At 46.3% G+C, this 26,976-nt stretch overlaps 2 protein-coding genes across 4 annotated transcripts; one reads left to right on the top strand and one right to left on the bottom strand.

Moving 5' to 3' along the window:
- The first annotated feature begins 12,150 nt into the window (after positions 1–12,150).
- On the top strand, positions 12,151–16,521 carry LOC100382499 (uncharacterized). 2 transcript variants are annotated; one of them, NM_001175236.1, is made up of 13 exons: positions 12,181–12,578; positions 12,686–12,737; positions 12,858–12,913; positions 13,077–13,235; positions 13,342–13,446; positions 13,684–13,787; positions 14,333–14,454; positions 14,532–14,640; positions 14,715–14,845; positions 14,936–15,305; positions 15,397–15,510; positions 15,635–15,717; positions 15,802–16,307. In NM_001175236.1, exons 1-13 carry the CDS (start codon positions 12,269–12,271, stop codon positions 16,082–16,084), a joined length of 1,998 nt encoding a protein of 665 aa, NP_001168707.1. In that variant the 5' UTR covers positions 12,181–12,268; the 3' UTR covers positions 16,085–16,307. The 2 variants fall into 2 exon arrangements, with proteins under 2 accessions (XP_008673141.1, NP_001168707.1); XM_008674919.2 differs by having other exon boundaries at positions 12,151–12,578; positions 15,635–16,521.
- Positions 16,522–18,795: 2,274 nt separating this feature from the next.
- Positions 18,796–24,279, bottom strand: LOC103650176 (Acyltransferase-like protein chloroplastic). Of its 2 annotated transcripts, XM_008675815.4 has the most exons (13): positions 23,771–24,277; positions 23,557–23,608; positions 22,729–22,784; positions 22,376–22,534; positions 22,183–22,287; positions 21,253–21,359; positions 20,719–20,840; positions 20,495–20,603; positions 20,241–20,374; positions 19,763–20,132; positions 19,570–19,683; positions 19,404–19,489; positions 18,796–19,309 (listed from the first exon to the last, which is right to left on the bottom strand). In XM_008675815.4, exons 1-13 carry the CDS (start codon positions 24,159–24,161, stop codon positions 19,009–19,011), a joined length of 2,106 nt encoding a protein of 701 aa, XP_008674037.1. In that variant the 5' UTR covers positions 24,162–24,277; the 3' UTR covers positions 18,796–19,008. The 2 variants fall into 2 exon arrangements, with proteins under 2 accessions (XP_008674037.1, XP_020405818.1); XM_020550229.1 differs by having other exon boundaries at positions 18,814–19,309; positions 20,241–20,603; positions 23,771–24,279.
- Positions 24,280–26,976: the final 2,697 nt, after the last annotated feature.

Genomic DNA, 26,976 nt, shown 5'->3' with positions numbered 1-26,976 from the left:
CGGACATGTCCGGTGCGCCAACGGCTCCCAGATCTGCAACGTCGACTGCGCTGTTTAAGGAAGGAAATCGGGCACCGGACAGTGTCCGGTGTGCACCGGACTGTCCGGTGCGCCCGACGACAGAAGGCAAGGATGGCCTTCCAGATTTGTTCTCAACGGCTCCTAGCTGCCTTGGGGCTATAAAAGGGACCCCTAGGCGCATGGAGGAGGATACCAAGTATTCCTACAACATTTCTAAGCACCAAGACATCGATCTCGCGCATTCGTTTCATTGTGATAGCATATAGAGCTCTTGTGGGGTTGTGAACTCTTTGAGTTGTGTTGCGAGCTCTTGTTGCTACTTGTGTGTGTGTTGTTGTTCTGATCTTTTGAAGTCTTGTGTGTGTTGCTCATTCCCCCCTTGCTCTGTGTTTCTTTGTGAACTTCAATTGTAAGGGCGAGAGGCTCCAAGTTGTGGAGATTCCTCGCAAACGGGATTGAGAAAAAGCAAGCAAAACACCGTGGTATTCAAGTGGGTCTTAGGACCGCTTGAGAGGGGTTGATTGCAACCCTCGTCCGTTGGGACGCCACAACGTGGAGTAGGCAAGCGTTGGTCTTGGCCGAACCACAGGATAATCCACTGTGTCATCTCTGTGATTGATCTCTTGTGGTATTGTGTTGTTGAGACTCCTTTATAGCCACTTGGCAATTATTGTGCTAACACTTAACAAGTTTTTGTGGCTATAAGTTTAAGTTTTACAGGATCACCTATTCACCCCCCCCCCCTCTAGGTGCTCTCAATTGGTATCAGAGCCGTTCTCTTCAAGAAAGGGACTAACCGCCCGAAGAGATGGATCCTAAGGGGAAGGGAATCATGATCAACGATAAGGAGAAGGAGTCCTTCGTCAACGAGCCCAAAGATGACAAGCCTACCGACTCCGGCTCGGGCCATAGACGGAAGGAAGGGAAGAAGAAGAAGACAAGGCGCATCAAGGAGATCGTCTACTACGACGACAGCGACGAATCTTCCTCTTCCCAAAAGGACAACGACGACAACGACTATGACAAACAAAAGACGGTTAACTCAAACTTTTCTTTTGATTATTCGCGCATTCCGCATAGCTCAAATGCTCATTTGCTCCCCATTCCACTTGGCAAGCCTCCTCACTTTGATGGAGAGGACTACGGATTTTGGAGTCACAAAATGCGTACTCACCTATTTTCTCTCCATCCAAGCATTTGGGAGGTTGTGGAAAGTGGAATGAAATTTGATAGCTCGGATAGCCCTTCGTTTATTAATGAACAGATTCATAAAAATGCACAAGCTACTACTGTGCTGCTAGCCTCTTTGTGCAGGGACGAGTATCACAAGGTGAGCGGCTTGGACAATGCTAAGCAGATTTGGGACACCCTCAAGATCTCTCATGAGGGGAATGATGTCACCTTACTCACCAAGATGGAGTTGGTGGAGGGCGAGCTCGGACGATTCGCGATGATAAGGGGCGAGGAGCCGACACAAACATACAACCGGCTCAAGATCCTTATCAACAAAATAAGGAGCTACGGAAGCACGCGATGGACGAATCACGACGTCGTCCGCCTAATGCTAAGGTCATTTACCGTTCTTGATCCTCACTTGGTGAACAATATTCGTGAAAATCCTAGGTACATCAAGATGTCGCCCGAAGAAATTCTTGGAAAATTTGTAAGCGGGCGAATGATGATCAAGGAGGCGAGGTACGTGGATGACGCGTTGAATGGCCCAATCCATGAGCCTCAACCCATTGCTCTCAAGGCAACAAGGAGCAAGGAGGCGCTACCCAGCAAGGTGGCGCAAATTGAGGCGGCCGGTCTTAATGATGAAGAGATGGCCCTCATCATCAAAAGATTCAAGACGGCACTAAAGGGTCGCAAGGGACAGCCAAGCAAGACTAAGACCAAGGGAAAGCGATCATGCTTCAAATGCGGTAAGCTTGGTCATTTTATTGCTAACTGTCCCGACAATGATAGTGACCAGGAACACGTGAGCAAGAGGGAAAAGAAGAAGCATTACAAGAAGGCCAAGGGCGAGGCACATATCGGAAAGGAGTGGGATTCGGATTGCTCCTCCTCCGACTCCGACAATGAAGGACTCGCCGCCACTGCCTTCAACAAGTCATCCCTCTTCCCCAACGAGCGTCACACATGCCTTATGGCAAGGGAGAAGAAGGTATGTAATCAAAACAATGTCACTTATGATTCTTCCAGTGATGATGAGTCTAGTGATGATGAAATAGATTACTCTAGTTTGTTCAAGGGATTGGATAGAACTAAAGTAGATAAAATTAATGAATTGATTGATGCCTTGAATGAAAAAGATAGACTCTTAGAAAAACAAGAGGACCTTTTGTATGAAGAGCATGACAAATTTGTAGAGGCACAAAAATCTTATGCTTTAGAAGTTAAAAGAAATGAAGTGCTTTCTAGTGAACTATCTTCTTGTCATGAAACTATTGCTACTTTAAAGAGTGTTAATGATGACTTAAATGCTAAACTAGAAGTAGCTAGTAAATCTAATTCTTGTGTAGAACATGTTGAGATTTGCACTAGGTTTTGAAAATAGTAGAGTAGAGCTTTTGGTTTGTCAAAACTCTTTCATTGTCTCTTTTGTCAAAAGTTGGCTTCTTGTGGGGAGAAGTAGTGATTATGGGAAAAGGGGGAGTTTTTGAAATCTGTGATCAATCTCTTTTGAAATAACTCTCTTTATGCTTCAACATGTGTGTTTGACTTAGAGATAGAGATTTGAGTTTGATTTGCAAAAACAAACCAAGTGGTGGCAAAGGATGATCCATATATGCCAAAATTGAATCAAAATAAATTTGAGTTTTATTTGAAGTGATTTTGCACTTGTTCTAGTTGCTTTATGTTGTGTTGGCATAAATCACCAAAAAGGGGGAGATTGAAAGGAAAATGTGCCCTTGGGCCATTTCTAAGTATTTTGGTGATTGGGTGCCAACACAAGTGCTTAAATGTGAATGTATGCCCATAGATGAACAAAGTGCAAATCATGAGTAAAGGTATGTTTCTAAGCCTTAGTACATTGGTTTTGTGTACTAATATACTTGTCTAAGTGTTAGAAACAGAAAGAAGAAGAAAAGAAGAGAGGTGCAAAAGAATTGGCTGTGTACAGCCAAGACTCTGTTCGGTCTGGAGCACCGGACTGTCCGGTGGGGCACCGGACAGTGTCCGGTGCGCCAGGCTGACTCGGCGTGAAGAGGCCGCTCTCTGGAATTCGCCGACGGCGTACGGCTAAAATTCACCGGACTGTCCGGTGTGCACCGGACTGTCCGGTGAGCCAACGGTCCGCCGAGCCAACGGTCGGCCGCGGAATCTGCGCGCGACACGTGGCCGGGCCAACGGTCGGAAAGGGGCACCGGACTGTCCGGTGTGCACCGGACATGTCCGGTGCGCCAACGGCTCCCAGATCTGCAACGTCGACTGCGCTGTTTAAGGAAGGAAATCGGGCACCAGACAGTGTCCGGTGTGCACCGGACTGTCCGGTGCGCCCGACGACAGAAGGCAAGGATGGCCTTCCAGATTTGTTCTCAACGGCTCCTAGCTGCCTTGGGGCTATAAAAGGGACCCCTAGGCGCATGGAGGAGGATACCAAGTATTCCTACAACATTTCTAAGCACCAAGACATCGATCTCGCGCATTCGTTTCATTGTGATAGCATATAGAGCTCTTGTGGGGTTGTGAACTCTTTGAGTTGTGTTGCGAGCTCTTGTTGCTACTTGTGTGCGTGTTGTTGTTCTGATCTTTTGAAGTCTTGTGTGTGTTGCTCATTCCCCCCTTGCTCTGTGTTTCTTTGTGAACTTCAATTGTAAGGGCGAGAGGCTCCAAGTTGTGGAGATTCCTCGCAAACGGGATTGAGAAAAAGCAAGCAAAACACCGTGGTATTCAAGTGGGTCTTTGGACCGCTTGAGAGGGGTTGATTGCAACCCTCGTCCGTTGGGACGCCACAACGTGGAGTAGGCAAGCGTTGGTCTTGGCCGAACCACGGGATAATCCACTGTGTCATCTCTGTGATTGATCTCTTGTGGTATTGTGTTGTTGAGACTCCTTTATAGCCACTTGGCAATTATTGTGCTAACACTTAACAAGTTTTTGTGGCTATAAGTTTAAGTTTTACAGGATCACCTATTCACCCCCCCCTCTAGGTGCTCTCAGCTTACCACACTTGTAGCATACTTTCTTGGAGTGGGGCTTGTAATCCTTCCCCCTCCTTTGTTTGAGGATTTGGCGGAAGCTCTTGATGATGAGCGCCATCTCCTCATTGTCGAGCTTAGAGGCGTCGATGGGTTGTCTACTTGATGTAGACTCCTCCTTCCTCTCCTCCGTCGCCTTGAATGCGACCGGTTGTGCTTCGGATGTGGAGGGGCCATCTAGCTCGACGATTTTCTTTGAGCCTTTGATCATCAACTCAAAGCTCACAAAATTCCCTATTACTTCCTCGGGAGTCAATAGAGTATATCTAGGATTACCACGAATTAATTGAACTTGAGTAGGGTTAAGGAAAACAAGTGATCTAAGAATAACCTTAACCATTTCGTGGTCATCCCATTTTTTGCTCCCGAGGCTGCGCACTTGGTTCACCAAGGTCTTGAGCCGGTTGTACATATCTTGTGGTTCCTCCCCTTGGCGAAGTCGGAAGCGACCGAGCTCCCCCTCGATCGTCTCCTGCTGGTGATCTTGGTCACCTCGTCTCCTTCGTGCGCGGTCTTTAGCACGTCCCAAATTTCCTTTGCGCTCTTCAACCCTTGCACCTTATTATACTCCTCTCGACTTAGAGAGGCGAGGAGTATAGTTGTGGCTTGGGAGTTGAAGTGTTGGATTTGTTCGACCTCCTCCGAGTCGTAATCCTTGTCTCCCTTTTTTGGTACCTGCACTCCATACTCAACAATATCCCATATGCTTTTGTGGAGTGAGGTTAGGTGATGCCTCATTTTATCACTCCACATAGAATAATCTTCACCTTCAAACATAGGTGGTTTGCCTAATGGAACAGAGAGTAATGGAGTGCGTCTAGAGATGGGAGGATAGCGAAGGGGCATCTTACTATACTTCTTGCGCTCATGGCGCTTTGAAGTAGTGGAGGCCGATTCCGAGCCGGAGGTGGAGGGTGACGAAGAGTCGGTCTCGTAGTAGACCACTTTCCTCATCTTCTTCTTGTCACCCATCCGATGGGACTTGATGGAGGAAGAGGATTCCTCCTTGTGCTTGTGGGCGGACTCCCTTGAGTGTGTTCTTCCCGAGCTTGCGGACTTGTCGCCGGTCTCGAGATCCCTCTTGGCGGATGCTCCCGACATCACTTCGAGCGGTTAGGCTCTAATGAAGCACCGGGCTTTGATACCAATTGAAAGTCGCCTAGAGGGGGGTGAATAGGGCGAATCTGAAATTTACAAACTTAAGCACAACTACAAGCCGGGTTAGCGTTAGAAATATAAACGAGTCCGAGAGAGAGGGCGCAAAACAAATCGTGAGCAAAATAAAGAGCGAGACATGATGATTTGTTTTACCGAGGTTCGGTTCTTGCAAAACCTACTCCCTGTTGAGGTGGTCACAAAGACCGGGTCTCTTTCAACCCTTGCCCTCTCTCAAACGGTCACTTAGACCGAGTGAGCTTCTCTTCTCAATCAAACAGGACAACAAGTCCCCGCAAGGACCACCACACAATTAGTGTCTCTTGCCTCGGTTACAATTGAGATGATCACAATAAAGAATGAGAAAGAAAAGAAGCGATCCAAGCGCAAGAGCTCAAATGAACACAACAAATCTCTTTCTCTAATCACTAAAGTTTTGTGTGGAATTGGGAGAGGATTTGATCTCTTTGGTGTGTCTTGTATTGAATGCTATAGCTCTTGTAAGGTGTAGAAGTGTAGAAACTTGGATGTCATTGAATGTGGGATGGTTGGGGTATTTATAGCCCCAACCACCAAAAATGGACGTTAGAAGTGTGCTGTCGCATGGCGCACCGGACAGTCCGGTGCGCCACCAGACACTGTCCGGTGCGCCAGCCACGTCAGCAGACCGTTGGGGTTCGACCGTTGGAGCTCTGACTTGTGGGCCTCTGGGCTGTCCGGTGGTGCACCGGACAGGTCCTGTAGACTGTCCGGTGCGCCAACTGCGCGTGCTCTGACTCTGGCGCGCACTGTAGCGCATTGAATGCGGTTGCAGACGACCGTTGCGCGCGAAGTAGTCGTTGCTCCGCTGGCACACTGGACAGTCCGGTGTGCACCGGACAGTGTCTGGTGACTCACCGGACAGTCCAGTGAATTATAGCGGAGCGCCCTCTGATTTTCCCGAAGGTGAAGAGTTTAGCCTCGAGTGCCCTGGTGCACCGGACACTGTCCGGTGCGCCAGACCAGGGTGCCTTTGGGTTGTCTTTTACTCTCTTTGTTTGAACCCTTTCTTGGTCTTTTTATTGGCTTAGTGTGAACCTTTGGCACCTGTAGAACTTATAGACTAGAGCAAACTAGTTAGTCCAATTATTTGTGTTGGGCAATTCAACCACCAAAATCAATTAGGAAAAGGTGTAAGCCTAATTCCCTTTCAGAGCTGACGACCGTCGTTGTTGCTTTTGCGCTGCGGGGGGAGGAGTACCATGTCGTAGCTGCCGTCGAGGGACATGAACTAGAGACTTCCGAAGCGGAGCAGCGTCCCGGGCTGAAGAGGTTGCTAAAGACTACCCATCTGGAACTCAACGGGAAGTTGTTCGTTAACACGCACCAGGCCCCTACCTGGCGCGCCTACTGTCGGTGTTTCGGACCCGGGGGGTCCGTAAGCCAACCAGTAAATTTGTCGTTGCGTGCCCCTGCCCAGATGGGTTGGCGCAAGATGGAACACAAGTGGGAAACGCGGCTCGTGTTATCTCGCACCAGGGGGTGCTCGTAGTAGGGGTTACAAGCGTTCGCGCGAGAGAGAGAGAGAGTGAGCCTATTCGTTTGCTCGTCCCTCCGCGCGACCCTCCCCGCATGAAGGCCCTGGACCTCCCTTTTATAGATGCAAGGAGAGGGTCCAGGTGTACAATGGGGGGTGTAGCTATGCGCTAACGTGTCTGGCAAAGAGGTGCCTGAGCCCTGTGTACATGCCAACGTGGCTGTCGAAGAGGTGCTAGAGCCCTGTGTATGCGATAACGTGGTCGTCGGAGAAGTGTTTGAGCCCTGTAGAAGCGCAGCTGGCGGTGCTGCTGGGATGCTGCTGACGTCTCCTTGCTTCCGTAGGGGGCTGAGAACCACCGTCGTCATGGACGCAAGCGGGAGCCATCATTACCTGTTACCGGGATGAGCCAGATGGGACGCCGGTCTTGTTCCCTTGTAGCCTGAGCTAGCTAGGGGTAGGGTAATGATGTATCCCCTGTGGCGCGGTCGGTCCGAGCCCAAGGTCAGGCGAGGCGGAGACTTCTTCTGAGGCCGAGGCCGGGGTCAGGCGAGGACGCGATTCCTCCCGAGGCCGAGGCCAGGGTCGAACGAGGACGCGATTCCTCCCGAGGCCGAGGCTGAGGGCGAGTCTTGGGGTCGGGCGAGGCGGAGACCTCCTCTCGAGGCCGAGGCCTGAGGTCGGGCGAGGCGAAGCTTCCTGTTGCGCCCGAGGATGAACTTGCTGTTATCAGCCTTGCCTGGGTGGCTGGCACAGTAGTCGGAGCGGGGTGAGCGGCGCTGTATTCCTGTCAGATCGGTCAGAGAAAGGGCGAAGTGACTGCGGTCACTCCGACCTTGCCGACTGAGGCGCGCGTTTCAGGATAAGGTGTCAGGCGATCCTCGCATTGAATGCGCCTGCGATACGGTCGGTTGGTGAAGCGATTTGGCCAAGGTTGCTTCTCGACGAAGCCTGCCTGAGCTGGGCCTCGGGCGAGCCGAGGGTGCGCTCACTGCCTGAGGAGGCCCTCGGGCGAGGCGTGAATTCGTCCGGGACTACTGTTCTCGCCCGAGGCCGGGCTCGGGCGAGGCGAGATTGCGTCCCTTGGTTGACAAGGCCTTGACCTGAACCGTGCCCATCAGTCTTTGTAGTTTGTGCTGAGGATGCTTACCAGCCGTGTTTAGGAGTGTTGCGGGTACCCCTAATTACGGTACCCGACAAAGAGATAAAGCAAGCAACAGGTATAAGTTCTATACCGGCTTAAGCAAGTTTCGAGCTTCATCACCAGCCAACTCTCACCCCAGCCTTAGCCCAAATCTGAGTTATAAACATGTTCCTGATGCTCCGGGCTTCACTAGGGATATCAACCAAATATGTTGCAGATAGACCGAAGGTTGGTCTATTTTCCGTCTTTGCGTGCATGCAACCAGCCTTCATAAAATGCTGCAGCTGTGCCACGAGAAGCTAGCAAGGCACAGAAGTCACTGTGCCCGGCTATCACTTCATCAAGAGCATCAACTTCATTTTCAATATGAGCGAAGCTGTTTGGTATGTCTTCAACCGAAGGGGTAATATCTTCGGAGCTGGCCCCAACTGAGTTAAAGACCTTTTTCAACTGTTGCACGCAACGGCTACCGAAATCCAGGTACTTATTCTGAAGCTCTTTCAAAGACTCCTGCAGCTTCGTATTATTGTCAGCTTCGGCTTTGCATTTTGCTTGCAGTTCTTGTTTCTCTTGCTCGAAGCGTTCGGAATTTTTCTTTAAGGTTTCTTGAGCCTGGAGAAGCCCTCGTTTAATCTGGCATGTTCAGTCTGAAGCTCCACGAGGGAACCCTCCGTTGCCTGAAGAAGGAAGTCTTTCTTCTAAAGGGAAGCTTCGTAGTCTTTAATTTTATTTTCCAAGCCCTCGATTATGATTTCGTTTTTCTTGTCTTCGAGTTCTTGTTGCATCCTTAGTGCCTGACTTAGCAGCATACTCTGTAGAAATAAACCTTCATCAAAAAACTTTGCTTCATCACAAAAATAAAAGAAACCTAGAGAAAGGAATGTTACCTTGAAATTGGAGTAGAACAAACTGCCGACGATGTGTTGTCGCCGGTAGCCACTGATATCAGCTTCAAGCTTCGGGAAACCAACACTCTTCGATAGAGTGCCGATTATCTTTGCCCCGGCACGGTCTCGAATACATCCTAAGGCCCCTTCGTCGATTCCACCAAAGAGCATAGCCCCTGACTGGTATCCACAGGATATACCATATTCCTGTAACTCCTTATTTTTAGCCTCGGATAATTCTTGACCGACCAGGTTCTGAAGGTCGAAGTCCTTTTCTTCCGAAGTGGCATCGGCAATCTTTTTCCCTTTGTGAGGCACTGTGGTCATGACCTTCTCTGCAGCCGCAGCCGTCTCTTCCACAGACATATCCGAGAGCATTTTATCAATCCAAGACAGTGTACTCTCAAGGTTGGTAGCTTCAGCAGCAGTTGCAGCTTTGGCAGAGGCATCAGCTTCGGCAATGACCTCGGCGCTTGCAATACGTGTTATTTTGGATGCCGAGGCCGACGGTGGCGTCCGTTTAATGGCTTGCATAACAGTAACGATTCTTCGTTTTTCTGCCCATCCGCCTTCTTCTTTGTAGCCGAAGGCTCATCCTTCTTCTGTACAAGTTTTGTTAGTTCTGGCCCCAGAGGACTTAGCAGCTTGATGGGTAAAGATCCAGTCATTACCTTTAAAATTTCCGCTATTTCGGCAGCAGGAGGCGTCGAAGGAGTCTCCTCTGCTGCCTTGATTATCTTTGGCTCTGGACTGTCAGCCTTCCTCTTCTTCGAAGCAGCAGTCTTCGGCTCAGGAGTGGATTTTCTTTTCTTCAAAATTTTTCATCCTTCTTTACCATTCTAGCAGCTTGCCTACTCAGAATACTGACAATTCTCTTTCTTTTCACACATTCGGCACCTTTATCAAGCCTTTCATAATTAGGATATTCAAATTTCAAGGCATCCATCACCCGGTTCAACCTTCGTTTGGGTCGGGTGCCGAAGGCTGCGGTCATCAGTTGGTCTTCCTTTTTGGTATAATTTCCAAGTATTTCATTGCACATTGTCTCGATCATGTCCAGCCACTCTTTGCACGGCTTTTTGAATTGTTTTTCAAACTTGAAATGATAAACTAGTCGAACAAGTTCATGCTTCTTCTTTGTTTCTTTCATTTTCGGCATTCCCTAGCCGCTTGACGTTGGATATGTCTGGTTGGCCAGATATTCCCGCACCAGGTCCCTGGTACTGATTTGCTCAGCTACCACTCTGAACTCCACTTTGACCAAATGACATGGCGATCCCAGTTGCATGTTGCATAGGGGCCTGGTCATTTCGAAGTTTAAAGACAACGGACTCATGACCATGGTCGTCAGCTTCTCTCTGTTTTTCTCATCAGCCTTCATATAAAACCATTCATTTTTCTAGCCGGTTGGCCACTTTGTGCGGTAGCTGAGGACTGGTGCCTTCGTATCCTTGCGATACGCAAAATTGTAACAACCAAAATTTTCGTGAAGACCATCTGCCCTGGCCTTTGTCTGATAGTGCAACTCATGCACGCGGCAGAAGGCTTCGGCATCAGGGCTCATTCCTTGGCTTCGAAGGGCCCAGATAAAGGCACTGAGCCTAACAATGGCGTTAGGGGTCAGCTGATGAAGATATATTTCGAAATTTTTTAGGACTTCCCCAATCATCTCGTTCAGAGGAAATCACAGTCCTGCTCTGAAGAATTTCTTAAAAACCACTACTTCATCATTCTTCGGTGCTGGGGTAGTCTCTTCTCCGGCAAATCGGACAATTTGCTTTCAGCTTCCCCAAAATAGCCCAGGTTTATCATCATGGGCATGTCGTCTTTGGAAACATTAGATCTCTCAAAATCTAGATGGCTGGGCTTTGTTGGGATCAAAATATTGTAATCTTCTTCACTTTCATCAACATTTTCTTCTTCAACAACAGTCTGTTCAGCTTCGACAACAGGAACAACTTCGTCAATAGCTCCCTCGGTCACAACTAGACCTGATCGTTCCATGACTTCTGAAATTGGTGCTGTCCCAGTGACCTCGGTCTCTTCTCCCTCACGAGACACCCTTGCAATTGATTGCACTCTGGCCATTTTTGATGGTTTTTACAATTTGACGAAGCTAACTCGTCTGATGAAGCTAACTTTAAATGATGAAGTGCTCGCTTGAGAGCGCAGTGCAGAAAGTTTCGGCTATGGTTAAATTTTTTAACAGCACAATAGTGCAATGACAATGAATGTTGTGGTAACTCTTCACCAACCCGTCTGTTTATATAGTGCTGCAGGTGGGAAGACGAACTGACAGGTCGCTCGCACTCGCTGAACGGTGGACCACTCAGCGCTCGGAATATTATAATCGTTTCTCGACAATGAGCTCAGGGAAGGTGTTTTTCGGACCTTCGGAATTCTGAAGCCTTCGAGTTTTTTCGCGGATCGAGCTCGTTACGAAAAACGATCTAGCACCGCGAAGAGGCTACTGTTGGGGGCCTTCTTCTTCGCCGAAGGTCCTCTAAGCAAAAACACCTTCGGCAAGATGACATGCAAACAGACGTGACATGAAGATGTATGCCGAAGCTACAATCGGAAAGAGCTTCGGCATGATGATACGCTTGAGACGAAGGGTGACACCGACTTAAAGAGGAAAAGACTGGATAGTCCTTGATAGTTTGTATCATGATTGTGATTAGTTGTCAAGGTCATAAATGTAATTTTATCCAGGTTGTGTCCCGTGCCTATAAATAGATGAACAGTACCCCAGTACTGTTCACGCTGACTTGTATTCACTCGCATGTCACTCTTGGATTCTTACCTTCTGTCAAGCCGAAGGTACAAATGTAATTCAGTATCATTAATGTTTATTTATGATCATATAATGAGAATAAAATTAATCTAATGATTTGATATGATTATTAATGTTATTCATATGTTTCATTTGTTCTTGCTTTTCATTACATATTAAGATGATGAAGGTTTGTACTTTATAACCTTCATCTGAAGATTATTATATCATAAAAGAGATAATGCTTCGAAGGACGAAGATTTTTAACCATTAATATTTGTATTGTCTTGTTCTTAGCTCATAGCATTTGAGAACAAGTGATCAACAGATTTATGTTTTCAAACAACCACTAACAGTTGGTTGATTTCAAGATTACCAGGTCGCACAAATTCGAAACAACGGAGTGCAACTCTAGGCCGCTCTAAACTCACACCATTTGTGCCTCACTCAGGTTCAACTATTTCGGTTGCATACCTTGACGCTTCCCCAACGCATGACTCCATTCTTTCCCGGGCCTCCCCAAACAATACGGCAAGAACTCCCGAGAAAGGTTTCTAGCTCACACCAATGGCGACTCTGTCTCTTCGTCTACACACCAAGGCCGGCGCCGCTCCTCTCTGGCGACAAAGGCAACGACGGCATGGTTCCCTTGAGAGGACCACCAGCCACCCGGTGAAGCATGCTGGGAAACTGCAGGCGAGCTACAGGGGCCTTGAGGCACTGTATGACGATGGGTACCAGAATGTGAAGGACCTAGGCTACTACTACGAATCACTTGGCGAGCTGGTGGAGCATGACACTGGGCCGGCGCGATGGTTTTGCCCGGTCCACCCCGGCTCCCCGATCGAGGATGCTCCTCTAATGCTATATTTGCCCGGTACGTAACCATATATGCCTTCATCTAATGTTATGCGATCAATATGCTAATATTTATTAGTGTGTAATAATGCATCAAACGTACGTTTTGAGGCGAGAAACTTTCAGGCATAGATGGAATGGGGATGGGACTCTTCATGCATCACAAGGCACTTGGAAGGTCGTCACTAGAAACAGAGATCGAGATGTGCCATTTGTTTCAACTGCAAATAGCTCCACTTTGTTACAGTTTTGATCTTTGAACAATGTTGGATGCCTACTGTTCTGTTCCCATGTGCAGGATTTTTGAACTAAGATGCATGCACGTTCCTCTCCATGATCGCACGCCATTTGAAGGTACACATGTGTTTGGGAACTAATTTATGGATGGATGATACTGGATCTAAGCCTGTTTTTTTTTATTCCATGCATCATGATAGACGATTTTCAGATGAAGAAAAACTTGCGAGTTTTGGAGCTCTCTCAAGATCGTATGTTTTAGCTGCTTTTTATTTTTCAGATCTTGTTACAATGGTAGAAGATGTTGTAACAGAAGAGCATGCTACTTCTCCCAATAAGCCCATCTATCTACTGGGGAATTCTTTTGGAGGGTGTTTGGCGCTTGCAGTAGCTGCTCGTAACCCACATATTAATTTGGTATTGGTACTAGTGAATCCAGGTACATTCTGAAATAAATCATTTCAATTGTATGAATATTCATAGTTTTATAATTGAAAAAAAAAAGACTTACCTGTAAGTTTCCCCTTCCTTTGTCACTGCGAAAGCAACATCATATGAGAAGTCACGCATCCAACAGCTTCTATCGCTCTTGAGCCTGTTCTCTGATCAAGCATGCATGGCAGTTACAGCTCTACTGAACTACAACATCGGTATGTACCCTAGAAATAAGCATGGTAGTAGGTCTACTTGAGAGTAAGTTTTTGTAAATTGGAATCAGAGGACTTGCATGTGTTTTATTGTATCTTCCATAAATCTAACATACAATTGTTTGGTGTGTCACATTCTTTATATGGTTGTCTTATAATAAGATGGTACATTTTCATGTCTTTAGTTACTTTCTAACAGTTTGTGTTTGTTTCTTCTGTTGTTCTTCATCATAAGACCAGACAATGAACTGGACATGGCAGTGAGTAGCATGCTAAATGGGAAGCATCCGCTAGCAGCACTTAACAGAATGACAAATAACATGACATCATTCCTGAAGCATTCGGTATATACCATTTCTTCCCATATTATCATTAAGGGCATGTTCGGTTATTTTCAATCCATATGGATTGGAGAGGATTGATACGGATTGGGAGGGATTTTGACTTACTAGGGATTGAAACCCCCTCAATCCCCCTCAATCCATATGGATTGGGGTAGAACCGAATAAGCCCTAAGGGGGTGCGTTTAGTTGTGGGACGGCTAAGACAGCCGGGGATAGTCACGTCCTCCTGTGTCCCGTGTCAGCTGTCTAATTTTGATGGATAGCTGGTTCTGTCTCAATCCATGATCATGAACCAAACAATCTTATTAAGATGTCGTTCACATCATGTCTCGTCCTTAAGTTCACTTCATTCATTCAGTTGTAGATATTCAGTGTAGATGGACATGTAGAACTAATTAATTTAGAGATGAACCGAATTATCCTGCACTTGACTTGTAAAAACAAGAAGCACTAAAAATACCAGATATTATGCTTCCATTGTAGACGTTTATCTGCTTTCGATTTCACGGAACATACCAGTTGTAGATATTATGCTTCCATTGTAGAACATACTTGACAAAATACCAGAGGATACACTTAAATGGAAAATGAAGCTGATCAAACGGGCTGCTTCTTACGCCAATTATCGTCTACAATCGGTTCAGGCCGATGTGCTACTGTTAGTCAGGTAATCAAACTAGTATCGTTTATCTGCTTTCGATTTCACGGAAGTTTTACCTGTTAGCTTGGTATGCTTTCTATCAGCTGTGCTGACAGGTTACTTCCAAGCAAAGACGAAGCTGACAGGCTGCAGAGGTTGTTACCAAAGTGTAAAATCTACTTCTTTGAGAAGCACGGGCACAGCTTACTACTGGTGAGGTTTATATATCTGACAGGAAACAGGTCGGACCACAACAAGTCAGCTGAAACAAAAACACATGATTTCAGGAATACGGTGTTCATGTTGCAAGTATCATCAAGTGCACTGACCTCTACCGCCACTCGAGGCAGCACCACCGGGTGTTCGACTACATCCCTCCATCTGCAACTGAACTAAACGAAGTAGACAAAGCTACGTGGTAATATATAACGATTGTAACTGGAGATTCGATCGAGCCAAATGAATGCCTGCAAACGATATATATAACTAGCTCTTTCTCTTTCGTCAGTGATCTGAGATTCAGGACTTGCCCAGCGATGTACTCCACTCTGGAGGACGGCACAGTGGTGAGGGGCCTCGCTGGAGTGCCCCAGGACGGCCCAGTGCTGCTGGTCGGCAACCACATGCTTCTGGGGATCGAGCTCATCTCGCTGGCGGCGGAGTTCCTGCGGCTGAAGCGGGTGGTGGTGCGCGGCATCGCGCACCCGCTCCTGTTCCCAAACAAGAAGAGAGCGTGGTCTGAGGGCCATGACTTCTTCGACTTCCTCAACCTGTGGGGCGGCGTGCCCATGAGGTACAAGTCCATCTACGACCTGCTGCGCGCCGGCGAGTTCGTGCTCCTCTACCCCGGCGGCCACCGGGAGGCGCTGCATTGCAAGGTCTTTCTCCTTCATGCCAGCAATGGCAACTATATATCCAATTCCAAGCTTACTCTTGTGGGTACTTGACGCGTATGAGATTGATTTGCAGGGCGAAGAGCACAGGCTGTTCTGGCCAACCCAGACGGAATTTGTTAGGCTGGCAGCACAGTTTAACGCAACGATTGTGCCTTTCGGAGTCGTCGGGGAGGATGATCTGTTAGAAGTAAGTAAGCACTGCGATTTTATCAGGAAAAAAAGAAGAAGAAGAAGATTGTAGGAACACGAAGGTATAATTATAGGGCAGCTCAGACCTGCATGCTGTAACCTGTAACTAAAACGTTCTGCAGCTGCTCTGTACTTTCGACGACATCAGGAATGCACCCTTCGGCAAGGAAATGATCCAAGCGTACAGCAACCATCTGAAGCTAAGGTACACACACACCTGTGAATTATTGCCCTGCTTGCTTGAGTTGTGCTGTGGATTTCTCTGGAAATGCAAATGCTTCTCTTGCAGGGACGTTGACCATGAGGTGATCTTCCCGGGAATGTATCTGAAAATGCCGGGCCGGTTCTACTACCAATTCGGGAAGCCGATTCCGACTAGAGGGAGGCAGGACGTCCTGACCGATAAGCATGCTGCGCATCATCTCTACATGCATGTTAAATCGGAGGTGGAGCGTATCATCTCCTACTTGCTGGAGAAGAGGGTGGAGGACAGATACAGGAACCTCATCCCAAGAATGTTGTACCAGGCTGCTCGGGGACCGACGTGTGAAGTCCCAGCGTTTGATCCCTAATTCAATAGTGACTTAAATTAGTTATATATCATAAAAAATAGTGTTCAATCTATAAAAAACAACTCTAAAAACATCCTATTTTACAAATTTCTGTAAAAAAATATAAAAACTATTGAGAACACCATAAAGTAACTTAAATATACAACACCCGAATTAGTGTTATGTTCTTAATTTCCACATCATCTTCGAACTTTTGTTTCTAATAATATATATTTTTTAAAGTACATGATTTAGTACTCACCTCAATTCTTTTTGAGCGCTCTAAACACTAATGGTGTAGTTTTTTTTATTTTGGAGGCACTGTTTCAAGGATGCATATTATTAGAGATACTGTCTCTAACAGCATGCATGTACAGCCATGGTCGGTTTGCTGTCGTGTACTAGAAAGTAGAAATCCTTACATAAACAGCTGAACAAACAACTTATACAGTTGGTCATCTATTTAGTTGCAATTGAACTGTTTAGGGTGTTTGGTTTCTATGTGCAAGATAGATGACAGCACCTTTTTATCCTCTTCCTTACCGGGAAGGCGCACTTCTCTTCTTCTTCTGGCCTTCACCTCCTGCCCGGCCCAGAAATAGAACCCAGCCCCCTTTCTGATCCATTCATTTCTGCAAGCAGGCGGGATCCAGAGCTAAGCCCCCCTCCTATTCGAAGCCGGGTGTGGCCTCGCCCTTTTGCTCTTCCTTCGGTTTGGCTCCACGAAGGCGCCGCCTAGACTAGGAGCCCCACTCATATTCAAAAGGCGCCCAGCTTTCAAGACGATGATAATAAGTAGTTAGGCTGCCATTATTCCAATATCATGGAATAGCATGGCCCGGGGCTAAGGTAACTCCAGTGGGAGAGTCGTGTTATGGGTGACCTTATTGCACGGTTCAGAGAGCACTTGTGTATGTGATGCAAGTGAACGTGTACGAAAAAGCTGTCGTAAAGTTTCGTTGTTCGTTCCGTCGTTGACCCTATCTATGTTTCTACGATGGCCCAAGAACACGCTCATTCTTCAGCCGTAGAGAGACTTGTGAATTGTGAGGTACCATTACGAGCTCAATATATACGAGTGTTATTCTGTGAAATAACTCGAATTTCAAATCATTCACTTGCTTCAACTACTCATGCTATGGATGTGGGAGCATCAACTCCGTTCCTTTGGGCTTTTGAGGAGCGGGAGAAATTGTTGGAATTCTATGAAAGAGTCCCGGGAGCCAGGATGCATGCCAGTTTCATACGACCTGGTGGAGTGGCACAAGATCTGCCTCTTGGCTTATGTCGAGATATTGATTCCTCCACACAACAATTTGCTTCTCGTATCGACGAATTAGAAGAGATGTCAACCGGCAACCGTATCTGGAAACAACGATTAGTGGATATTGGTACTGTCACTGCACAGCAAGCAAAGGATTGGGGATTCAGTGGTGTAATGTTAAGAGGTCGTGCGACATGAAGACACTGATAGCAATATGGGGGAAGTTCCCATCAGGCAACAACGGTTCTGCCCGACCCTACAAAAGCATTGTACTTCCTCCATTTTATTTCACTCTAGTTTCTAAATTGCTAAAATAAAGTTTTAGTTTTCGTATTTGACGATTTAGGGGCTATAATGGAATAAAATGGAGGACTAAAAGTTAGTCCCTACAAACCAAATACAACCTTAATGCATGTAAAAAAACTCGATCAACAACTAATATGCAATCAGGGCTTATGTGCAAGCGTGTAAGCGAGTTTTTTGGTCCATTAGATCATAATTCAACTATATATCACATCTAACACTTAAACCCTTCCACCACCAACCGTGTAGATTTATGTCTATCGTTAGATCATGATCTAACGGATCAAGAGATTCGCTTATATGCTTGCACATAAGGTCTGATTGCATATTAGTCGTTACCTCCAAACTAATCTTGAGAGGTCTTCTTGGTCATGAAGGCTCTTGAAATTTCAAAGTTGCACAATAGTAGCACATCAACTTACTCATATGGTTGGTATGTAGCCTGTACTTTAATTGTTAGCTTCTTTGTCTGATTATATTGCTCCCAGTATATTGACATGAAAAAGTCTACTTGACTCCATCCGTCACCTTCAAACAAGTTGTTTAATTCACATAACTTTACAAAACCGAGTAAAGAACCCTTCAGACCTTATTCGGTTACAAGGGATGAAATCTCACCATGGATTAAATCCGGGTCTACGGAGGCGCGGACGATTCGTGGCATAGGGCCGGACGGTCCGCGACCTGGCGCAGGAGCGACTCCTCCTCTGCGTACGTCCGGACGGTCTGTGATGGCGCAGAGGGTCTTCTTCTTCGCAGTAGGCCTAGATCTCGCCTCCCGGGAGGGACCCTGTCGAGGAGGAGAGATCGTAGGGTGTGTCTTGGCGTCGACAGACCACCCAAGACGTGTCTAGTCGACGTAGAGCCGAAAAGAGGTGAAGATTTGAGGTAGGAGGCTAAACTAGAACTAATTCTAAACGAGAAATAGACTTGATTTGATCGATTGTGGGGGTTGAATCGACCGTAGCGCTTCATCTATATAAAGGGAGGTCCGGATTCGCTACAAGTCGTTTTCTCGAGCTAATCCTGTGGTTTCAGCTAACAAATCCCGCAAGAAACTCGAAACCCTAATTGATTCTGCGCACGCGCGGACTGTCCGCGTCACCACCGTGGACCGTCCGGACCGCGGACTGTCCGCGAGGACGTTTTGTGTGCTCAACGCATCTGTTTTAAGATAATGTGCTGAGTGCGTTTTTTTTGTTTAAAAACATCATTTCATATTTTTCCTAAAAATGTACAATATTTGCGGTATACTAGTCCGTAGTCCGTATATGTAATCAGCGTATGAGGGAGGGAGATCTCCTCAGAAATGAGAACGCATTGCATCTTGTCAAAGAATTGCAGTCCGCTCGCAGACGCCCTTCCCTACTCCCAATCTTCATGGCTCAAAAGTGGGGACCTGAGCGGAGGCGCCCCATGTTGCCTGGTACAGTGCACGCTGCGGTAGGCTCCTGTAAGGGTCTTCCTCCCTCTTCCTCTTGAGATACGACATGATCTCCTCCACCTGCGATTTGATGCGTAGATACACCTCGTTCGCGCTCTTCCTATCTCTGACAAGGTTGCCCATCCCTTTCATCTCAATCGGCTGCCCGAACAGGTAGTAGAATCGGCCAGGCACTTTTGGGAGAAGAGCTGGCAGGTACATGTCCTGGTTCCCATCCTCTCCTTTTACGCTGTCCCTGAAACGAACAATGCGCGCCATGAGTGAAGATGAAGAAGAAGAGTCTGAGGTCTTGTCACTCTCCAGTCTTTGCTGACGAGGAAGGAATTTACCTCACTCTCTCGGCTTCTTTGTTGATCGACTGTATCCATTCCCGGAGCCCGGGAATGTTCTTCTGATCGTTGTAGTCCAGAACCAACTGCAGCAAGAAAAATGTGCTCTAATGCGTTCTGCTATATATAGAATTCAGTTGAACAAACGGATTAACAAAACATGTACCTCGAGAACGTCGTCTTCTCCAACACACCCAAAGGGTATGATAGTTACACCAAAGCGCGCCGCCATCCTTACGAATTCTGGCTGATCTGGCCAGAACAACTTATACTCTTCACCCTGCAAAAAAAAAAACTCAGTAGATAGCCCATTTGGAATTGAAAATCTGCTACGGCGGGCAAAATTCAGTGAAACGGACCTTCCTGTGCAGAGCTTCCCGAACGCCGCCGGGGTAGAGCAGAACAAATTGGTTCCTCTGGAACAACCTGTACATATTGATCGGGGTCACCGGCAGTCCACCGTACATAGAAACAGTGTCGAAACGGGACGTCTCCTGGCGCGACGACTCGAACTTTTTCCCAAACAGGAACGGGTGCGCCATGCCGCGGACGACTGTCCTCTTCTCCCTCAGGAACTCCTCGTACAGAGGACTCAGCTCAATGCCCATGAGCGCGTGGTAGCCCACGAACAAGACTGGGCCTTTGTCAGGGACACCGGCAAGCCCGCGGACGATTTTCCCATCCTTCAGGGTGGACATCATGACTGGGCTCAGTGCAAGGTGGAACAGCCTGCACAAGATTCATCATTTTTATTTTCTCGCTTACTTTTCCAGACAGACAGAAAGAGAGAGAGAGATGGAAGTAGAATGCAACTTTTAGAATTTTGAGGCGTACTACCTGTGATCCACATCAAATGTTTGCCTGAATTCACTTAGAGTAGGCGGGAGATAATCGGTTACAGAATCCCTTTGCCTTCCACGCCGATACATGTTCGCTCCTTTTATGACAGTTAACAGGTTGACGCCATCCTCCTGCGCAGGCACAAAAATGATAGCTGAAGAAATACACTGCCTTTTGCATACATACATATATGTATAATCAGATAGCGAGATAGGGATAACAGGAGAGCTATTAAGAGTGATGCTTTGTACCAGCAGTAGTGTATGGCCATTGTCCTTGAAGTATCGAACTCTGCAGTTTTTCAGTGCCTTGAAGAGTCGATCCGCTTCTTCTCCGCTTGGTAGAAGATTGTCCTTACCACTGAATACAGGTAACATTATTGATCTGTGCTCTGGACCCAAACACGAGGCTAGAAGTCGGCGTATCGGACTACAAAAACTATGGAGTATAGATAGCAGATACTGTAGCCACGGACCTGGCAAGAAGTAGAACCTCGGCTTGCACGGCATGGAGACGAGAATTTGCATAGGCTGCTCCTGCCTTGAGAAGTTTGAGCTTCCATAGAAGAGTATCCCTTGGTATAATATCAGACAGTTCCTGAGATAAGGGGGAAAAAACATGATGTCAAAAAATGATGAGACGAAATGCTTCCCAAAATGAACAAGGAATTCCATTATGCAGCCACATTTGTAGCTGATCGATTTCATCATGCAAGGAGAAAGGACATAATCTTTAAAATAATAAGTTAAAAGAAAGACATGTTTATTCCATCTTTTACAAAAAAATGGAGCATTTCTAAAAGCAATGTTCCTAACACCTTTTTTTTGTTAATTGGGTCTTAGATTATAGAACAACTGAGTTAGTAGAAACGTATGCAACTCTCTTGCGTGTTTAAGGAAAAGGAAGAAGACTGGTGCGACAATACTTATGAGCGTTAGGTTTATGGTTTCAAAAGTATTGAAACTTGTATGTAACTGGGAAGGAAAAGCGGGAACAATGGATGACATACTGAAAGCAAAGGAAGCATTGATGTGAGACTGTCTGACAATTTCTGCAGAGTTTCTGGAGGAGATAGGTTGTTTTCAATGCTAACTGCAGCCATCTTCAGTGGGTCACCTGTTGAAACATATCTTCTGAAGTAAGAACATATATATATATATATAAGTTATTTTTTATTTCTACATGGTTACAGCTCTAATATATTTCCTACCAATGAAACATGCCTCTCTTTTGCCACTAAGTACAAAAAAATATATATAATACATTAAAATATAGATGCTATTATGTATAAGATTTTTTGTGGAAGGAAGATGTTGGATACCCTAAAAATCCAAGAGTTCTATTTGAACGTCTTCAAAGTTTCAAGTGATTTCCCTAGTACGTTCCATGCATATTGTGGTTCATCAAAAAGTTTGAGTATTTTTATAAATGACAACATTTTTCGTTGATTCCATACTGTCTATACTATACTATACTATCTGCATTTATGTGCCTTTAATTTTTGAATTGTTCTGAATTCTCTGCTCTTTGTTTAGTTGATGAAGAAACAGAACTGACCTAGCAGGGGTGGCATGAAAAGAAATGAAATACATAATAATGCGAAAAAGAGATAAGAGAATTTTGTTAGTGTATAAGTGGAGATTATTAGAGATTAAAACAGCAGCAAAAGTATTGTCAAGGAAAAGGAACTATCCTTTTTAGTGTATAACAAAGGGATAATAATACTAAAATGAGTTGAAAAAAGGTAACGATTTCTCTACCAAGAAAATGTGGAGCAACAATCGAATTTGACATCAAGTATATTTAAGAAGAAATTCCGCGTGAACATTTAAGACTATGTTTTCTTATAGGGGAAAGGGGTGAAAAGAAGACCAGGATAAAGATGACCTATATTCTTGAGTGTTTCATAGTTTCAAAGAAGAGCTAAGAGGAGTTGTACCCATGACAAAACTGAGAAGATACGGCACTGTAGCATGAAACTCGCTTGGCACTGATTCCAGTAGAGGCAATACTGGCTGCAATGGAGTCTTTGCAAATGATGTAGCTGGTAAAGCGAAACATGTCAGTTGGCAACAATAAGGTGAGTATAGGAATTATTCAGACCAAATCTGAAACCAGAAATGATCACCTGCCTGGGTTTACTAGTATGAGAACCAAATCAATCTGCGGATTACGAGCTGCCACTGCCAGTGCCAGGGATCCGCCAAATGAATCTCCGACAAGATATATCGGTCTGTCCGGGGATAAATCATGCTCGTGCTTGATCAAATTTTCAACGATTTGTACTAGTCCTGTATGGATTGGAATTCATATGTATTAGAAATGGGAGGCTTTTGTGCTACTCATCCTCCCTCAGTCTCTTGAACAAATACGCAACAGTTGTATTTTATATCCAGAATAACGGGCAATGCCAAACTAATCAAAATTTGGAAAGATATGTAGCATAGGTGCGGCCTGTATGAAGTAAAATGCAGTAACATCGTACCTTCAAATGGTGTACGATCATTGACTGGTATATGCAAGCACCGAACCTCGAACACTCTGCAAAAAGGCAAAAAAAAATGGATACCTAAGAAGCCGAGAATCATATCATTAATAATTTGAACAGTAGTTGATGAAACTATAATACTACATCCGTTCTCGAATATTTGTTGCCTGTTAGTTCATTTTCGAACCAAACGGCGATAATAAAAAAAAAGGAGCGAGTAAAAGGCTGCTTCATATTGATCACAATATATAATCTGTGGTGCTGATGATGTAGAGGCTCCTACTCCCAGTAGATGCTGTGACACGAGAGTGAAGACAAAACAAGAAGGGACGAAAAAGGGGAAGAGCACTTGTGTCACATGGGTGGGTTTAGCGTTATTAGAAAAGATGCCAAAAAGAATGCATCAACATCTTGTGGGTTAGTTAGTGGTCATCTTTTTTCTTTCCATAGCTCTGTTGACAAAGAAGCTGGACTAATCAGAAAGAAGGCAGTCTTTTATGCTTGACTAGGAATAAAGCTGGACACTCTACTACCACTACCAGTGAGTGAGTCAGTGACATGGCCCAACCAACCAACCAATACTAGCAGAAGCTTGTGTAGCTCATGTCGAAACATAAGCAAAGAAAAGCTACCGTTAATCGTTCAGTAATTTTTCAATGAAGTTTGCAGGAAGAAAGAGTGAAAAAAGTTTTCTTTAAAGAAAAGGTGGATTTATTGTGAATAAATTTCGCTCGGGACTGTCTAATCCTTTTATTAACAATAAACGGCAATAAAAATATTAATTAATACAGAAAAAGGAGAAGAGGAAGAAGAAAAAGGACTCACTTGCCCAAAGACTTGTGGTGCAGGATGAGTCCCGTGCCGACGCCATCCATTCCTGCATATAGTGTTGTCAATTCGCTGTGGATCACTAGGCATGTACAGAAACAGAAAGGAAACCAAACCAGAATGATTCCTCCGTTTGCCCAGCACCTCCAGCACCTCTTCAAAGACAAGCATTGGGATGATTGATTTTGGTGAGCTGAAGAAACGCACGCACCTGGCAAGAAGAGCAGCAGCGGCGCTTGGTCCACGGCCGGGTGGCCGCACTCGACGGGAGAGAACCAGCGCGGCGGCCCACCGTCGTCCCGGCACAGGACCTTGGCCGCCGCGAAGTAGTCCTTGACGGTCACGGAGCCGAAGCCGTCGTCGTAGAGGACCTCCAGCCCCCTCTCCTGCTCCTCCTTCACCGGCAGTCCCTCGTTGTCCTTATCCTCCTGCACCTTCTCCTTCCTCTCCACCGCGGCCTCTGCAGACCCGTTCACTGTCACCGTCACTGCCGCCGACGCCTCGAGGGAGCTCGCGCGGAGGGCGAACCGCGCCTGGAGTCGGGCGCTGCGGCGTCCCGCGCCGACAGCGACCGGGGGAGGACGGAGCGCCGCTACGGGCATGGCCGAGGTTGGGCGGGAAGAAGGAAGAAGGCGCTGCTGGGTGGGTTCGAGGAGAAACGAGGACGAAGCAGGGGAAGGGAGTAAAGCGTAGCTGCGTAGGGAGCAGGCAGTGGACGATTGATTAAAAAACACACAATTGTTTTATACTGGGTGCACGTGAATGATTGTGGTTTGCCGTGGGGCACGTAGGTTGGCAAGCGTTCCAGACAGAGCCATGTCTTATTTTTTTAATAATAGTAATATATATATTATTATTATATAATTTATGACATCAAAATGAGCCAGCGGGATCTATAGAGATGTGATTCCGATCCTAAAGTGCTAAAATTTAGTTGATAACATGCATACAGTATAAAACAAACATAGTTCATAACAATCATCACTTTATAGTTCACAACTTAGAGCTCACAATCACTTCATATTTTACAACTCACGACATTTTTCATAACATTAAACACACTAATATAACATCGTCCAGCTAAGCATCAACATAACTTAAAATATATTTTTTGGTTCAAAGTCTTCTAATGTCATGAATACCTGACGATGTTTCCAACCTTTTTTATAATTTAAGACTAATACTGTAAATCCTTAAAATATGGTTTAAAGTATTAGCTAGTTCTAGGAAAAAAAAACTAGATTGTATCTTAACTTCTTAAGTCTATGTTCTACTTGTGAAGCATGCTCTCTATTAAATAAAAGTGATTTAAAGATTTTTTTCAAAAGATTTATAATTCAAAATGTTTCTTAATCGGGGATTCCTCACCTTTTAGGATATTTAAACATTTTCCTAACAATAAAATAATTAATAAATATGTTTAAAATATGTGCATACATGCTGGTATTTTGTTTGAGCATTCAAGTTGGAATTTGAAATTCAAAATAGAATCGAATTAGTAATTTGAATTTAAAAAAGGAATCAGAAATAAGACAACAAAAGGAAAAAAAGAGAAGAGGTAAACACCGTCTGGGCCGAATTCTGCCCGTCGGCCCAGTGACCCCTCATCACGCAGCCCGCGCCCGGCCGCACTAAACCCCTGCGCCGACATGTGGCCCCACGGCGTGAGCCACATAGCTCACCACCAAGCGGGGCCCAGCCTATAGCTAGTGATGCATCCGCATTAGCTGATCACATGAGACTTACGGTGGGCTCGCTATGTCAGGTGTCGTCTTCCCGCAACAACCGTGTCGAGGTCGTTGGGATATCCCGAGGATCACGCGCGGCCAGCTGGATTCGCCTGGCTGGGGGATGCCATGTTCATGTGCCTATAAATAATGTGACCTCCCCTCCGGTTCTTCCTCACGCAAATGCACCAAGTCCATCTCCATCATCGGGGGAGAAGTAGTGATTTTGGGAGAACCGAGTTAGGTTGCCACCACTGCCTCTACGATTAGCCCCGGTCTTCACCGCCCTGGCTTCGACGGGTGGTCGTGAAGATCCACCTTCGGCCAGGGATTATTTTGGTGTGGGTTGCCACGCGCGCGACTGACCGGAGGCTACTCAATTACTTGTCTGGGTGATTTCGGGACCAGCAATCTGCCTCTCGTTGGGTCCAGCGTGATCCCCACCTCCGCCCTCGGTGACACCTTCTTCCTTAGCGTCGCCTCATCCCTCTCTTCGGGTAGTGTCAAACTTGTGCTGAGTAGTGCGTAGGTTAGTCACGGATTGCTCGCCAGATGTCGGGCTTGCAGCTGAGCCGCTTCACGTTGTGGCTTGGAACTCTCACGTCGCGATTTCGGTGAGAATTTTGTGGGGGATAGATATCCACTGGGTTCTCACAAACACTAAAACGTATCATGGGCCGCCTAATGGGCTTCCCAATGGTTTGTCCTGTAGGATGGGCCAGCAGGTTATAATCAGGTCGTGTGAACTTGATACAAGAAGACGAAGACCGGCGTCCGAGTTATATGCTACAGAAGCATTGATATCTCGGGTGATGCAGTTGCGCACACCTTAGGAGCTAAACATTCGACGATGACTCGACTGAGAAGGTGATCGAAATCCGAATATGTAGGGTCGCAAACTGCGATAAAGGAGGAGATTAGTAGAGTGGATAGTGATCACAACTTGTAAAGGGATAACTCTTTGGTCGTGTATATAAGGCCGAGGACGGACCCCATCTCACTCGATACTCACCCTCATCGACAACACCTAAGCACCCACAAAGCTCACTTGTAATCTTCATACTCCTGAGAAAACTCCGCCCTCAAAAGGGATGGTTGGAGCATGAAGCATCGCACCAAGCTCTTTTTTCCCGGACATCCACTTCATCTAGGGAAGAGTAGAGGACGCGCCGGTCTCCGACGATGAGCCCACTGTATTGGGGGAGGAGTCCCCTAGCGTCACGCACGTCGACATCGAAACATGCGATGTAACATACGACGTCACCATGAGGCCGGGGAACGTGATCTTGCACAACCTGTCTCCCGGGACGAAGCCTCTAAAGTAGGGAAACCCCGGACAACAGAGCGCTCTGCGAGCGCCACAACTCCCGTCATCATGATCATCGCCATGCCCAAGCGGAGCAGGACGTCAGGCTCCAACGCGAGAACCCGCTTCTCCCTCGGAACCTGTTGCTTGACTTCGCTCGGGCATTGAATATGTCGGGTTTAGTCGGGGGAGTCCTGGCTCAAATTGCCAACGGCTTGCTGCGCACACCAGACGCGGAAGGCTACTGGTAGATCCTCACCCAGGCGGCGAAACCATCTTCTTCTCCTCGCACATTCACTGAACGATCTATGCCATGCCATTAACTTTCAACGAGACGCATGGAGCAATATCAACGCTCCGTGCAACCGCCAGCATGAGGAAGAG

The sequence above is a fragment of the Zea mays genome, chromosome 3, assembly GCF_902167145.1.
Source record: "Zea mays cultivar B73 chromosome 3, Zm-B73-REFERENCE-NAM-5.0, whole genome shotgun sequence".
Lineage (NCBI taxonomy): Eukaryota > Viridiplantae > Streptophyta > Magnoliopsida > Poales > Poaceae > Zea > Zea mays.
This window is presented reverse-complemented; position numbering and strand designations above follow the sequence as displayed.

Excerpts from the sequence above, each read along its gene's own strand:
- LOC100382499 (XM_008674919.2), top strand. The coding sequence starts at position 12,269 with ATGGCGACTCTGTCTCTTCGTCTACACACCAAGGCCGGCGCCGCTCCT. Across the intron at positions 13,447-13,683 it reads TCTACTGAACTACAACATCG|ACAATGAACTGGACATGGCA; the intron begins GTATGTACCCTA and ends TCATAAGACCAG. Across the intron at positions 15,511-15,634 it reads GGGAGGATGATCTGTTAGAA|CTGCTCTGTACTTTCGACGA; the intron begins GTAAGTAAGCAC and ends AACGTTCTGCAG.
- LOC103650176 (XM_020550229.1), bottom strand. The coding sequence starts at position 24,161 with ATGCCCGTAGCGGCGCTCCGTCCTCCCCCGGTCGCTGTCGGCGCGGGA. Across the intron at positions 20,841-21,252 it reads CAATGCTTCCTTTGCTTTCA|GAACTGTCTGATATTATACC; the intron begins GTATGTCATCCA and ends CCCTTATCTCAG. Across the intron at positions 20,604-20,718 it reads GAGGTTCTACTTCTTGCCAG|TGGTAAGGACAATCTTCTAC; the intron begins GTCCGTGGCTAC and ends ACCTGTATTCAG.